A 16,314-nucleotide genomic window follows, 5' to 3' on the forward strand; every position below is an offset into this window, starting at 1 on the left:
GCATGAGAACACTTGATAGATACATCAAAATTTTATATTAATTTGATAGAGATAATAAGATTGGGTGCTCAATATTTTTTATCAATTTGCAAATTTCAAAGTAAAGCAAGTTTAGACATATAACAAGAAAAAATATAACATGTCTTCTGTTTTGTCTTCTTAATGAGTAAGGAGAGGGGAAAAAAAAAGAGCATACCTAATATAGTGACGTGAATATAAACATGCATTTTATATTTTTTAATTTGATTTAATAGTTGAGAAAATAAAATCTTCATAATAATTTTTGCAGCTTAAAATATGAGTTATGTCTCAGATAATCACTATATGATGCGGGTGTGCTATAAGAAATTTTGTAGTTTTAGGAAATAACAATAGCACACATATAATTATTTATAGATATAATTAAAAAATTAATTCAATGAAAAATAAGAGACTATTAGATATTTTTAAAATATATGATCAGTTCAAAATAAATTACCTACTAGATAAAATATTTATAAAAACTTATGAATGGATGTTGTGTTGATACGAAAATATTATTAGAGTGGAAAGGAAGTATTATATCACCCCAAAGATTGACCATACTCCTTTCTTAACCTTGCTTTAAAACTGTATGCCAATTTTCCTATTAAAATCTGAATTGATATGGAAAGGGGTGATGTGATATGGATTGATAAGTATCCATGCATGGAACAAATATCGTATGGTATCACATTTATGTAAATTATTGGTAAATATACTCTTCCGGTTCTTATTATAAGACTCAATTTGACTTTTTATTTTGTCCTAATTATAAGACCCAATCCATTTTGTCTCTTATATTTATGTATTTTTTTTCAAGATAATTCTTCTAATAATGATAGTTTTAGCTAATATACTTAATTAACAAGGATATTTTAGGAATGACAACACTTATTTATTATAAATAACCAATTTAACTGATTTCCTTAATCTCCTCAAATAAGTCAATTGGGTCTTATAATTAGGACCGGAGGAGTACTTTTTTTCAAAGTATGAGTGCTGTAAATCTAAAATTTGCAAGCAGTTTTAAAAAATGCATGACCAAAAAATATACTCCCTCCGTTCCTTATTATAAGAGACGAATAATCGAATTACGTTGATCAAAAAAACAGTTAAAATTAGTTAAGAACAATTAATGTGCAAAAAGTATAATTTTTTTTCCAAAAATGCCCTCTTTAATAAGGAGAGAGAGCATGAGAGAGAACAATAGTAAATTCTTAAAAGAAAGAGAAGTGGGAAGAAGAGAGAGTGTGAGTTGGAGACAATAAATATGGGTAAAATAGGAAATCAACACAAAAAAGTAGAGACAACTTTTAAATGTCTCTTATATTTAGGAACATACTATAAGCATCAAATGTCTCTTATAATAAGGAACGGAGGGAGTATTTCTTAATGTCAAATCTGTGGATGAACAACTATGAGTAATTATTATGTATCGAAAAAAAATGTACAGATACTGTTATATGTTTCAGCACGATGATTGACTTTTTTCCTCGTACATGAGGGAGTACGAGGGAAAATGGTTAAGAATAAATAAAAGGACAATCGGGGGATAGTCCGGGGGTCACGAGTTGAATCGGGGGGGAAAATGGGCGAGTCAACCCAGGGCGTGTTGGTGATCGGGGCATGGCGGTGGAAGTTTTTATTTGGACCTGGAGGCGTCTCTTCCAAAAGTTGAAACGGAAATCAAAAGGGCGAATTAGAGGGAACTTTGGCGGGAACAATCATTCTCCTAAGTGGAATTTCCCGCTAATTTCCCCCGAAAAATAAAAAAGAATTCTTTATTGTAGCATGCAACGGTCACGCAAGCAAATGTACATAGCCCGCCCAGTTGGGGCGGCCAGTTGTTAGATTGTACGTTTGGGAGTATTGCTCTGGCACCAAGCTGTGTTCCTATTGGATTTTTTTTTTTTTAAAGCATGACTTGTATGAAAAATTTAAAAAATTTAAATGTTGGGTCGTTTCCTTTTCATTTTTGTAAATGGGTATTTCGCATCAATGTTGAGGGTTGAAAAAGTTAATTGAACAAAATTTATGATGTCCCCTTATTGCAATTTATATGATTATGCTTCTTTTCGCCCACGATTGATTTTGGGGCACCCTCCCGAAGTGTGACTAGCACATTTGGAGGAGGAGGGACGCATGGAATGAACTAGAAGTGTGTGAGGAGAAAAAGATGTTGATCTCATCAATGGCAGACATGGACGACGTGGAGTGAGTTTAGAGAATCATAGAATGCTTTATTTCTTTATTTGCTTGGTTTATTTGATAGATATTGGTGTCGGATGTAACGCATTAACCAACTAGTTATATTGTTCATAAATTAGGAAATTAACACGGTAGATAATGATTGGTACTTTTTTAGGCGGAGAGACCATAAAGGTGAGTCTCATCTGTTTTAATCAAATATTTTTCATATATATAATAATCGCAATATTAAAGCACAGAAGACGCATTTATTAAAAAAAAATCCAACAAAAAAGTGGTCGATCTCTGTTATTAATCGATGTTCTCATCTTGCAAAATTTTATTGGGTTTGAGTTCAAACCCTGCCTTGTTAATTTTAGCATTTTATAAAACCACTCAGTCTAAACTTTCACCTGTTTAGTTAGCTCGGGGTATATGCACACGTATTTTAAGACCTGCCTCTACCAAAGCCCGTTATTGTCGTGCATTGTTGCATGAAGTTTAAAATTTACTATATTATTTACAACTTATAAATGACACATTCTATCAAAAGCCTTGATATTGTATTCAACACGATAGGTATAAGCTAAACATTGATAATAATTGACTGCTTGTGTTGATAATTGAATATCACGACGACTTGCATACAAAATCAATATTGATGGATCTTGCTTGGCCTTAATTTCTAGTTTCTGTAAACGAAGCTACCGTTTTTATTCCAATACCATCCATACCAACCTATATTTTTTTGATGATGCCTGAATAAGTAAATATATCAGCATAAAATACCAATTTCCACATGGGTAAAATTTACACATCTTGGCTTCGTCACCACGGGATGACAGAAAAGTTGCTAATCTTCACATCTAACATTGTTGGTGTGAAATGCACTGCGATATGTGTGCTGCAGACATGGTCAGCTTCACAGTGAAAAATGACTCATAATCAGATGAAAATGGTTGCCAGGATCCCTTCATTGTTTTCTCAGATGATAAGATGCATGCTGACGTGTTAATGGGAGTAAGTGGGAACACAGAGATGTGGGCCAATGACCAGTGTTTTGCTGCCATGGTATCATCTGTCTCAGAGGATCTCAAATGCACCAGTTCACCCGCGGGTAAGGGAAATTTGTTAGTTCTCCTTTGTTCGTTATTCTGGTCGTGCAGCGCCTAACTGGATGTACAGAGCTAGTATCTCCCTGGTCTCCGATTCTCTGGAACTCATCATGATCAGCAAGCCTATACTCGTCTATAAGCAAACTGGCTTCTCTCCTCCAAGAACTCTACGGGATGATATATTTCACTCGAAGCACAAATTTTCTTCCATTTCTTTTAAGACTTGTCGCAGGAATTTGTTATTCTCCCTAATTGTGTAGTCAACGTCTTTATCCTATTTCTTACCTTGTATTTTAACCCATTTTATTATTATAAATTATTATTATTTATTTAAAAACGAAATAAATTCGTACTGGGAACATTGGAATAACAGTGAGGAACTAATAATGAGAATAAAGGACCTGATTTATGAATTGTGAATGGAGGCGAGCAATAAATGCCCTGACAAAGAGAATAAGTTGTGATTAGGGACCCTGATGAGCATCCTAAGCTTATCAGACGTGCTGAATAGTCCTGATCTGATTTTTTTTATTTGTTTAGAATAATTATTTTACTATGTATAGAATCTAAAATAGAGGTAATATCTTAACTCTCATATTTTTAAAAAATAATTTTTTCTATTTAAGAATAATTAATTAAAGATTTTAAATCCAAACTGTCCAAATGAGACTAGAGCCGATGAGTTTCAGGTGCTCACTAAGGTGATAAGTATTGAAACTGGTTCCTTATTATTATTAGTGGGCTTTTACGTGATAATTGTGTAACCTCCCTACACGCAATGCCTCCTATTTATAGGTAATGGTGGCAGAGGCTCGCCACATTCCACGTTTATGGAGCTTCGGTCACAGCCCACCGTGTTTATGCCCTCCTCTCATTAAATTGTCTATTTGGGAAATTGGTTTTAAGACTTGCTGACTTTATGTTGTTAGCACATTATTTATGTAAGTCAAGGCAATATATTTTATATCCGCTTTATTTACGCCTACAAATTAAAAAGCACAAAGCTTCCATATGATGCCAGAATATTAATATTTCGCACTAGACTCAACTTTCACATACACTAGTACTACTTACTGGTCATGGCTCAATTTAGTTGAAGAGGTTAAGAAATTCTGAAATTAAGTTCTGAAAGCTTTCTTAAAATCGTCAAAAGATTTATTCAAGATACATGCTAACGACATTGAGATTTATCACAGCTGATAGAGTAATTTTAAAGGAAAAATTATAATGAGGTTTTAAAGAAAAAAAATAATTATTATTAAGTTCTAATAATAAGTGAGCAGTCGTCACTTATTATTTTAAAACTTATCATTATGAGTTGTTCTGTTGTTATTGAGACAGAGCAATTGTCACTTACTTATCCTGTTCTAAATATAAGACCTTTATATATATAAAGGTCTTATATTTAGGACCGGATGAGTATTATTCTAAAACTTGTTATTACAAATTATTTTGTTGTTATTGAGAATTTTTAATAGTTATATTATTTATTTAGGTTTTTATAACAATTATCCCAATCTGAAATTTCAAATCACTACCAACAATAGAGAAAAAGTTTAACTCTGTCCCTGTTGAGGCGGAAAAAAAATGGCCTTGATGCCCAAACAAAACGCCGCGTTTCAGCGCCGCACTGGAGATGGCGGGAAGCAGGAAGGCGTGAAACGAATGTGTCAGGCGCGAACTCCCGCCATACACTGAAGTGGCCTCGAGCCTCATTGATGCATTCATCAATTTGAAAACTTCACCAATTCATTCAAACTCCGTTCTAACTTCTACGCGAGCCTCAACACTCCTGGCTTTCTCATACTCAGCTTCGGTTCTCGGCTGCTGGCATCTCTCAATCGCTCTGGAACGCTTAGAACCAGGTTAGGGTTAGGGCTCTGCAACATGAGGAATAATAAGGTTGTAGACCAACAATTATCTACTGTCCGATCCATCGTTGGCGCTGAGTATTCTGACATGGATATCATTAGAGCCCTGCACATGGCTAACAATGACCTCACCGCCGCCATTAACATCATCTTTGATACCCCCAAGTTCAAATTGAAAGAGAGGTTAAGTGTGGGGACTCAGAGGAATTCACAAGTTTCGCATCGAAGTTCAAGCTCTGATGCTGGAATTGGAGGTGGAAGTGTCACGGTGAAGTCCAAGCCAACTGCTTCTGAGGACAATAATCGATCTCTGGGGTCGGAAGCAAATGTTGCCGACTCGGTTTCCAACTCAGGTGATTGTACCGCCGAGGATGTGGGAGGGCCTTCAAGTTCAGCTGCAAGTGATTGGTGGTTCGTGGGTTGTGGGGAAATGGCGGGTCTTTCGACCAGTAAAGGGAGGAGTATGAATCCTGGTGATCAAGTATTGTTCAAGTTCCCGCTGAAGATAGGGTCAACTACGCCATCTCCAGGTAAGGGTTTTGGACGGGGACGACCGGCAGCAACAGCTTGTTCGGAGATAGTGCGGTTCTATACCAAGGAAACAGGAGAGGTGATGCACAAGACGGTTAAAAACTTTTTAATATTGCAATTACAGTTTCTGAATTGACTGTCTTTTGGCAGATTGGTAGAATACCGAATGAATGGGCTAGGTGTCTCTTGCCCCTTGTACGGGATAAGAAAGTTAGGATTGATGGGCATTGCAAACATGCTCCTAATAATTTGAGCATCATGGACACCATTATTTTGTCAATTAGGTATGTTCAATAAGTGGGAAAAACCCTTTTGTTGGTATGCATTTATTGTATATGATTGTAAGTAATTACTATATCTTGCTTTTGGTTTCAGAGTATTCATCAATAGCTCAATGTTTCGCAAACGTCACCAGGTTTCTCTCAAGGACGCCACAAATTCCACTGATGAATCAGTATTTCATCCTCTTCCAACCTTGTTTAGGTTGCTAGGCTTGAGCCCTTTCAAAAAGGTGATTGCTGATCTTATGTTATCTGAATCTTTTACCAAGGTTCTTCTGCATGAATGTGACTTATGTGTAAGGAATGAGTTAGCTTCAATGTCATAAAAAGTAATGTATGAGCACAAATAAAGCCGTGCTGAATCTTATACTATTACCTGATTTTTAGGCAGAGTTCACTCCTGGTGACTTGTACTCAAAGAAGCGCCCTTTCAATGAAAAGGTGAAAACTTATCTATATCTGTCTTATGGCCTTGTCTGCCAACATTTTAACATATTACTTTTCATTTACAGGAGGACTCTTCTCTTCAGGCAACATTACTGCACATCAAATCCAACCGTCCTTCTGTGAATGATAATGAGGTAGACAGTGAGGAATCAATATCTGATACTGATCTTGACAAGATTGTTGGTGTTGGAGCTTGCTCAGAGCTAGAGGTGCTTCATTCTAAGAGTATTATCCACTGTTTTGCCTTCATTGTGCTTATAGAAAATTAGATTGTGTAATTACCTGATTGTATTTTTCAGGAAATGGATCCCCCTGGTAGTCTTCAGTGTGAATTGCGGCCCTATCAAAAGCAAGCTCTTCATTGGATGATCCAGCTGGAGAAGGGACGGCCTATGGATGAGGCAGCAACAACACTTCATCCATGCTGGGAGGCATATCGCCTGGCAGACGAGTATGCTTATGGTCATGCTGACTAATCTATGTTTGTGTGGGTATGTAGGCGTGTGTATGTATGACTTATTGATTACCTTTCATTGGATTCTTTGTGATAATACTTTGTAGGAGGGAGCTGGTTATTTATTTGAATGTTTTCTCTGGAGAAGCCACAATAGAATTTCCAAGCACACTTCAGATGGCTAGAGGAGGAGTATGTTTGTTGATTTGTTAATTATGGAGAATGGATCCTCTGAAATTGAAACCCATTAATTTCTCTAAAGTTTACCCTTTTTTTGAGTATTTTCATTATTTCATCTCAAATTTTTTTTAATAAAACACAACACCTTCTCTCTCTTGAAAAGGCAAACTTCAGTATATTCTTGGCCTCAACTTTAGGGGATCCACTCTCTGGATTATTCTGAGTTTCACATATTTGCTTAACATCCGCAACGTATTGATTTTATTGTAATTTTGAAGATTTTGGCAGATGCTATGGGGCTTGGAAAGACCATTATGACCATAGCACTCCTCGTTGCCCATTCAGGCACTGGTGGTTCATCAAGTAGTCAACTCATGGATCAACCCTTGTCTGAAAGTGAAGTTAATGACATGGTGCAAAACTCTTCAAATGTACCTAAGAAGGCAAACAAGTTTTCTAGTTTTGATAAACTGAGGAAGCAAAGGAATGCTCTAACAAATGGTGGCAGTCTGATAATATGTCCCATGACACTTCTAGGACAATGGAAGGTAATCTGTAATTAATTTGTCAATTTTTTAGGATTTTTTTAATAAAAAAAACTGACTTATTATGTAGGTTAGCGGATCACTGCAGGTCTGCATCTTCTTAATTGGTTCTTTGCAGTAGTTGACTTTAATATGTGGGACTATATGCTTTCCTTACCGTTCTGAACATTTAATTTTGTCTTCAGGCAGAGATTGAAACTCATGTGCAGCCTGGATCTCTGTCTTTATATGTTCATTATGGACAGAGTAGACCAAAAGATGCAAAAACTCTGGCTCAGAGTGATGTTGTAATTACTACATATGGAATTGTAGCCTCTGAGTTTTCCGGCGAGGTAGATAAAACATGTTTATTCTAAAAGTTGTCAGCCTCTTTTAAGCATCGTCTTTAAAGTTTTAGCCAATGCATATTTATATTCGTCTTATCTATAGAATGCAGAGGATAATGGTGGACTTTTCTCAATTCGATGGTTTAGGGTGGTTCTAGACGAGGCACATACTATAAAATCTTCCAAAAGCCAAATATCGATGGCTACTTCAGCTTTAATTGCTGACAGACGTTGGTGTCTTACTGGCACTCCTATCCAGGTGAGATATCCTAATTATGGCCTATTGCATGGTGCCAAATTTTTTTGTGGTATTTGTGTAGATTTACGAATTAGTGTACCAGGAATGAGCAAGCTTACTCTAATTTCAAGGTCTCACCTTTCATCTAGTCTTTTTATTCACTATTCGTTTGTTTTATGTCCCAAAGAATATGAAGAGCTCAACATATTCTGTATCTTTATTAGCATATATTTGTGTAGTCACTGTAAAATTCTATATATGCATAACTAGTCCTTATTCAAAATCCAATTTAATGTATGATCTCCACTGGGTTGATGTATTGAGCCTTTAGTGGGGATAACACTGCAATTTATGTTGTCATTGTGGAAGGAAGCTGGAATTCCCAGACTTCCATGTAATGCAAATATGTGTTATACCGAATTTGAACCAAAATTTGAATAATCCGGCTGAGCTGACTGCATTATGGCTGTCCTCCGTGCTTTGGTATAATTAAAATGTGTTATAATTATGAAAAAAAATCTTTTTATAATGACATTTCACAGATTTTTGTACCCACATTCTTTGACATGCAATTACTTTCCCATCTATCTGGGTTGCATACTTGCGTGTTTTTTAAGTGTTCACGTGTCATCATAGTTTTCCATGCAGAGACAGCTCTGGATTGTCGTGATATTCATGTGTTGTCAACATTTATCTTTTACACACTTCTACACTGTTTCTTGGAGTCATATACTTGCTCCCGTCTCAAATATCAGCTGGCCTCATTATTGGCTTGGTTTTGACTGCAGACGTAGTCTTTATACTTCCTGACATATTGTTTTTCTATCACAGAACAACCTTGAAGATGTTTACAGTCTTCTTCGATTTCTGAGAATAGAGCCTTGGGGTCATTGGGCCTGGTAAATTGCCTTTTTCTTAATGTTATGCATTTGCATTCTATACTTAGATAATCTTTTGTCCTGTTCTTTCACGTTTCCATTTTTTTTTTTTTTTTGGTTTTTGCTTTTGGACGTAGGTAAACTTTAGCTGATATATTGATTTCCTAGGTATGGGCATACAGAGTATTATACATTCTTAGGAAAATCCTCTGAAGTAGTTTTCAAAGGTTCCCTTTTTAGGTTTGGAACAATGATGACGAAGACTTAATACTTATGCATCAATATCTTAGGTTTAAACTTTTGGAACACTTGTCTCCTTAAGACAAATAATCTGATACCTGGATTGGTTGTGGTGGCATTGACATCTATGATGAACACAGAAAAATTGAAGCTTTATGATTTAAAGTCTTACAAGTATCATGCATCCTGGTCACGTTTTCTGTAAAGTAGCTGAGGTACCTACACCTGAAATTAAACAATCTGTCTGGGCTTTTCATCACTCTGCCTAAGTGACCATTGCTAATTCATCATCTAATTTGAAGAACTTGTTGGTTGGGAAGTAATCTCTTACACGTTTAAGTTGCTTTTACTTGGTGAACTTTGATTGTTAGTTTAAGTGGGTATTTGGTTGGAATGCTGGACTGGGAGGATTTATTGTATTTTGTTCAGGTGGAACAAACTCGTTCAGAAACCATTCGAGGAGGGTGATGAGAGAGGGCTGAAGTTGGTTCAATCCATTCTGAAGCCAATCATGTTGAGGAGAACTAAACATAGCATGGATCGCGACGGCAAGTCAGTATACTGCTCAAGGCCTTAGTGCTACTTTGTATCTGCATCCTATAACTTGCTATTTTTTGCAGGCCTATTATTGTTCTTCCTCCAGCTGAAGTGCAGATAATTTACTGTGAACTCACTGAAGCTGAAAAGGACTTTTATGAGGCACTATTCAAAAGATCTAAGGTACTTGTTATCATCAACTGTGTAATTACCATTCTTACTGTTTTTTTGGCACACTAAAGGAAATTATTGATCGAGATTTATTGATGAATTATGTATTGGAAGAGTTGGTTGTGATTAGAGCACAGTGGCATACAATTCATATAGCTGATCACAATTGGCGGAATAAGTTTTGTTGTTGTGATGTGAAAAATGACTTTTATCCAACATGATATAGGTCAAGTTTGATCAGTTTGTTGAGCAAGGGCGCATTCTTCATAATTATGCTTCCATATTGGAGCTGCTCTTACGTCTTCGTCAATGCTGTGACCATCCATTTCTTGTTATGAGGTCTTACTCCAACTTTTTATTTATGCATTTGATGGTGTTAGTGTATATGGTATCTGTTAGGCCAGGCCCCTGGGCTGAATAGCTTAAATTTAGATGTCTGATATGAGATAGCTTATCTAATCTATTTATCTGCTTGTAACACTTCAGTTCAGATTGAACAAGATCAATCAATTTAGATACATATAGTAGCAGATGGTTGTAATAGACTTCTGCTGCTAGGACAATTAACAGCTAGCATAGGCTTAGTTGAGGAGTATTATATTTATGCTTTCAGTGATTTTCTCTGTTGAATATATTTTTTGAGGGAAGTTATCCATAAGTCCCATTTAAGAAAATTAAATACGGAGAGGTTCTGAAAAATACATCTTTTAAAAAAAAAAATTTTACAAGTTTGACTTGTAAATAATGCAACTTGAGTTGTAAACATGAAAGTTTGACCTGGAAACTAAAATCGCTAAATTTGTTTGTAGATCTGCAAGTTTGACTTGTAAATATGGATCTTTTTTTTTTTTTTTTGGATTTCTGTGTATTTAATTTTCTTACTTGGGACTTTTAAGTGATTTTCCCTACTTTTTTCTTATTGGTCTGATGAAAATATAACTCTTCTATACCGTTGAAAATATGGTGGTTATTAAATCTTGAGAGGCGTCTTAATGTTGTGGGTGAATATGATTGTGCTTTTTTGCTATAAAACAAGTTTTCCAGTTTTAACCTTCACTTATTTTTATGGTCATTTCTGATCAATGTAGCCGGGGTGATACACAAGAATATTCTGATCTAAACAAACTAGCTAAACGTTTCCTCAAAGGAAGCCATAATGGTTCAGAAGGCGAAGCAAAAAATGCACCTTCACGGGCTTATATTCAAGAAGTTGTGGAAGAGCTACGTAAGGGGGAACAGGGAGAGTGTCCAATATGTCTTGAAGCATTTGAAGATGCGGTATTGACCCCTTGTGCTCACCGCTTATGCCGGGAATGCCTCTTGGCTAGTTGGAGGAATTCTAATTCTGGTTTATGCCCTGTCTGTAGGTAACTTACTGTTATCAATTCAAACTTTCATGACTTGGATCTTTTTTGTTTAAACTTTCATACAGGAAATTTTAAGGTTTGTGCCAATCACAATTATTTTCAAATGAATCTTGAGTATACTGCAAACTCACAAAGTATCATTTCTGCCCCAGGAAAACACTAAGCAGGCAGGACCTTTTAACCGCCCCCCGGGAAAGTCGGTTTCAGATTGATATTGAGAAGAACTGGGTGGAGTCAGGCAAGGTAACTGCCCTTTTGCGTGAACTTGAAAATCTTCGCCCATCAAGCTCTAAGAGCATTGTTTTCAGCCAGTGGACTGCTTTTCTAGACATCTTGCAGATTCCCTTTACTAGGTAATACTCTTTGCTTATTGAATCATGCTGTAGGAAATATGCTTTTGTTGCGAAGAAATCTGACTTGATGTGCACTCTTCAAGAGCTATTCTCCAAGTGGGGACATATTCATATAACGATTTGTACTGTAGTAGTTAATCATCTCATGGAGTAGTCAGGACATATTCTCCAAGTGTTCGTACGTGATTTTAAGTATCATCTCATGTCTAATATGAGTATCTAGCGCGCATCAGACATAGAGACACCACTCATTTTTTGATGTGTTCATGCTTCATAGAATGATAAACCAAAAGGTGGAAATTCATTTCTGTCCAGGAATAACATTCCATTTCTTCGTCTTGATGGGACTTTGAATCAGCAGCAGCGTGAAAAAGTACTCAGACAATTCTCAGAAGACAGCAATATCCTGGTTGTTGGCTTGCTTCCTCTCCCTCTCCCCACCCGAACACACACACACACGCATTATTGTGGTCTGTGACCTAGAGATTTAAATTGAATGGCTGCTTATGTCTATGGAAACTTAACTCCTTGTCAGGTGTTGTTAATGTCCCTCAAAGCTGGTGGAGTGGGTATAAATCTAACTGCAGCTTCAAATGCTTTTGTCATGGTATGTGCATAATAGTTCCTGACTTCCTGTTGCATAAACTGTGGCATTTATCTAGCTGCAACTGTGTCACTTAAATTTTGACAATGATAAACAAATTTTTTAGATTTGATTCTAGATCTTGAGACGTTATTCTTGTTTTACCAGCATTGGGTGTATACAAGAATAATGACTGTTTTGGTAAACCTGACGTGAACTACTTTGCTGATATTTTACTGGTCTGTAGATCCATGCATTAATTAGCTGTTAATACTCAAAATAAATATGAATTTTGCAACCTGAGCCACAATGGTTAAATAAATGAGAGTTCGAGCCATGACACTAAAAGTACTGAATTCTACACAGCAGAGGGAGCAATTAATAGCGTGTAAATTAGGTCTAGAAGTTGGGGAAGGGGTGGTATATAAATAATTGTTTGAACTGATGCCGACTTGTAATTAAAATTTGTGTGTTAATATGGATGATGTGCCTATATGAATGTTATGAACAGGATCCGTGGTGGAATCCAGCTGTGGAGGAGCAAGCTGTAATGCGAATCCATCGCATTGGACAAACAAAGAATGTGGCCATCAAACGGTTTATTGTGAAGGTGTATTCAATATCCCAACTTTGGAAAAGGATGCTCACATATTATGTGGTTTTAGTATTGCACATTTTTTCATTGGATTGGAGTACACAGGGAAAATTAAATCTGCTTATAAACTAGTGAGACACTAATAGCAATATGCTGCACTGCTGTGGCTAGACTCACAGGTCCTTATATCTTTGTTGTTATATATTGCAGTCAAAATACTTCCAAAACAAAAAAGTTCTTTAATCAAGAAATTCCTATAAACCATTTTTTGAAATATCCAATATGTAATGTTGACCTTTGAAACCGTACACTTGCTGGTATGCCAAGCTCATACCCCCGCCATGTTATCATTGGAGATTTGGTTGTGAAGATATGAATTGTATTATTAAGTTTTATATGTACTATTGACTGAGTTGGACCTCCCCTCCCGCTTTAGGTTAATTGCATGATTTCTGGGGCCAGTTTGTTTGAAATTAAAAAAAGGATGACTTTAGTCAAGTCTGACGCTTGAGTTGTGGGGAGAACATTAAGCTAATCATGAAAGTTTTGTTGGGAAAAAAAAACTATTTTTAGCTTTCAAATAAGCCATTCCAAGTAGCTTTTTTTTTTTTTTACTTAAAGGGGACCCAACCCACCCACCCGCTTTGGTCGTTGAGTATAGAACCCACAACCTCCTCTATGAAAAGAGGTGTGGGGTGCCATTGAACCAAATGGTTCTTGTCTTCCACATAGCTTATCAAAAATCATATTTTTAGGCTAAGTTCTCCCAACAACTTCCTTTTGTTTAGCCTAGCTAGCTATTTTTTTCCCCAATCTTAAACAAACTGGCCGCTAATCTACTTAATCAATTAGAATGCTAAAATTTAACCGAATTTGAATGGTGCCTGCTTTGTGAATTTGAGACTCATGGTTTCCAGGTCCTGGCATTATGTTACCGTTTGGATTTGGATACGTCCATGTGACTCGGTGTCTAGCGTGAATTACCAATAAGATTGTTCAAACATACCCATTTGACTGTGCCACTTATATATTTTAAATTGCAGGGGACAGTTGAGGAGAGAATGGAAGCAGTGCAAGCACGCAAACAGCGAATGATTTCTGGTGCCTTGACTGATCAAGAAGTTCGAACTGCACGAATTGAGGAGTTGAAGATGCTTTTTACTTAGATTTTTGAAGCAGTCACAGGAATCTTTGTTGGTCAACTGGAGCATTGTGCACCTTTTGCCATTTTGCGGTTGGTATTTTCCTCTTGGCCTCTAGGGATTGCAAGAGCAAGATAGTTGTGACTTGAAGCATGGAGGTGCATCTGAGCCAGAAGTTTTGTTATCATAGTTTGGTTGCGTGCGGACATCAAGTCTAAGGGGAGGTCTATGTTCATGACTTTCATGCATGAACTATTTTAAGGTGGATGTGCTCAGCACCGAAAAAGGAATACAAGAGAAGGGGTTGGTTCAAAGCAGATGAGATTTTTTACGTGCAAGTTGGGGCAATTATTATCGAGAAGGCAATTATTCTCGAGTGATGAATTTATTGTTGTACATAGATAGAATGAGCCATCGAGAGAGCCTGCTGTATCTTACATGCAATGATCCCTTTAATATCTATCAAATTATTTGTTCTTTTAGTTATCGCATGATGGTGAAATTTGCTCATTTTATTTTCCTAGCATGAAACCACTATTGCGTGTGTATTTTCAGGGAACCAAATTTGGTAGCCGACTAGATTGGTAAAACTTCATTGAAAGGGTCATATATCCATCTGCTGGTGTGGATGCCTGTGAGTCAGCTGCAGAAGCTTTTAGATAATGATGGTGTTGGTGCCCCAATAGATAATGGTTAATGTCTTAACAATAATGCATTCATTCATGCGAAGTTAAACAGTGAAATATTTTTTTTTTTTTTTTTTCATTTTAAGTATTTTATTGAATTGCCCATAGTTTAAACTCCTGCTCAAATTGTTGTGACAAATACTCTTCCAAGTTAGATTAACGTTTCACCAAAAACAAGGCCCTGTCTATATGGCTACGTTCGGAGGGTCTTTTTAATATTGATCGGGCCCGTTCGTTTCGTTTTTTAATGTTAGAGTAGTTTATAATATAAAATTGGGGCTTCCAGCCTTCCAGGCTATCCAACGGTTGAACGGGACTACGGTCTGCTGGTGCAGTTGTTTTGAAGAAAATCATCCAACTTTTTTTATTTTATGCCATTCATTTGCGTCACAAATTATATGCAATTGTCTGTATCTTTTATTATTTAATTAGAGCAATATTATTATTAGATGAAAGCAAAGTAAGAATATGATTTGATAAATAATTTTTTATTTCTCAGCGTAAAGCTTATATTTGTTATTTTTTAGGGTCAACGATATATTTGTTATATTTTATTATAGGCATACAAAAATATACAAAATTTTGGCCTAAAAATGTATCTGAGTATTATTTTGTTCTTTTGAAAATTTTATTCCGTATCCTGTTATTATTTTTAATTTTAACAAATTAAAATCCCAGGCCCCAGCTCTTACAAGGGGAGGAACACCCCCACTACACATACTTGGCCCATTTTTGCCGCTTCAGGTAGGGAACAGAGGCCCCTTGAACCTTTTACTCACAACTGCCACTACGAGAGGAGATACGATATGTCATGCAAGCCAAAGGTTCTCGAGGCTTGACCACGCCGTATCCTATTGCTTGAGTTAAACAAGCGAGAGAAATGCATATTTGGAATTCACCTTTTTTTTAAAAATAACTTTGAAATAATCATGTTGTAATTTTTAGAAAATCTATGTATAACTTTATATTTTGTTCATATGAGGAGAAAATGGAGGGAAAATAAATAGATCTTAAATCCATTAAATAAACAAGTATTGGCCCTAGTGAAAATGATTTTGATCATTTAAGAAAAAGTTTTAAACTTGACGTGTGAATGTAGAAATCGCTTTTGGAAGAACTGCTTCCAATTGAATATGATAGTACTTGAATCAAATAGTTACACCCAAAAAAAAGGAAAGAAAAAATGAGTAATTTAATGATGATAATAATATTATTATATATTGTTAAGAAAATAATACTAATATAAATTTTTTTGAGAAATTATTTCTTTGCGTCATTTAAAATTTAAATTCGTTTTTAACTTAGTAGCATTTAAAAATAATATATAATTATTACGTTATTATAACTTTAAAAAAAGTTATATATGATTTTAATACTGTTTTTGAAGGAGTATATTTTAGATTGGAGATAGTTAACTATATTTTGGTTAATAAATAACATTATTTTTTATTCACTTTTAAATTTTAATCAATTCTTCGGGATTTGCAAAAATATGAACCTAACCTAATCTCAGTTCTAGTATATAAAGAGCGGGTGCCAGGTAACATAGTGATAATAATATCTTTT

The 16,314-nt window shown here is 35.8% G+C and overlaps 1 protein-coding gene across 1 annotated transcript; it reads left to right on the top strand.

Annotated features, from left to right (window-relative positions):
• The first annotated feature begins 5,015 nt into the window (after positions 1 to 5,015).
• Positions 5,016 to 14,669, top strand: LOC114762762 (DNA repair protein RAD5A). Its single transcript, XM_028952335.1, has 20 exons — positions 5,016 to 5,804; positions 5,876 to 6,009; positions 6,101 to 6,236; positions 6,394 to 6,447; positions 6,519 to 6,662; positions 6,753 to 6,904; positions 7,015 to 7,099; positions 7,366 to 7,635; positions 7,818 to 7,964; positions 8,062 to 8,217; positions 9,028 to 9,095; positions 9,744 to 9,866; positions 9,935 to 10,034; positions 10,249 to 10,361; positions 11,111 to 11,389; positions 11,542 to 11,742; positions 12,058 to 12,151; positions 12,278 to 12,349; positions 12,837 to 12,935; positions 13,964 to 14,669. The coding sequence occupies exons 1-20, from the start codon at positions 5,211 to 5,213 to the stop codon at positions 14,084 to 14,086; spliced, it is 3,144 nt and encodes a 1,047-aa protein (XP_028808168.1). The 5' UTR covers positions 5,016 to 5,210; the 3' UTR covers positions 14,087 to 14,669.
• Positions 14,670 to 16,314: the final 1,645 nt, after the last annotated feature.

This window comes from Neltuma alba, unplaced genomic scaffold (assembly GCF_004799145.2).
Source record: "Neltuma alba isolate B1F8T4 unplaced genomic scaffold, ASM479914v2 tig00011241_pilon, whole genome shotgun sequence".
Taxonomy (NCBI): domain Eukaryota; kingdom Viridiplantae; phylum Streptophyta; class Magnoliopsida; order Fabales; family Fabaceae; genus Neltuma; species Neltuma alba.

Coding starts and splice junctions, on each gene's coding strand:
- LOC114762762 (XM_028952335.1), top strand. CDS start 5,211: ATGAGGAATAATAAGGTTGTAGACCAACAATTATCTACTGTCCGATCC. Junction 7,636..7,817: donor CACTTCTAGGACAATGGAAG/GTAATCTGTAAT, acceptor TTTTGTCTTCAG/GCAGAGATTGAAACTCATGT. Junction 11,390..11,541: donor GGTTTATGCCCTGTCTGTAG/GTAACTTACTGT, acceptor TTTCTGCCCCAG/GAAAACACTAAGCAGGCAGG.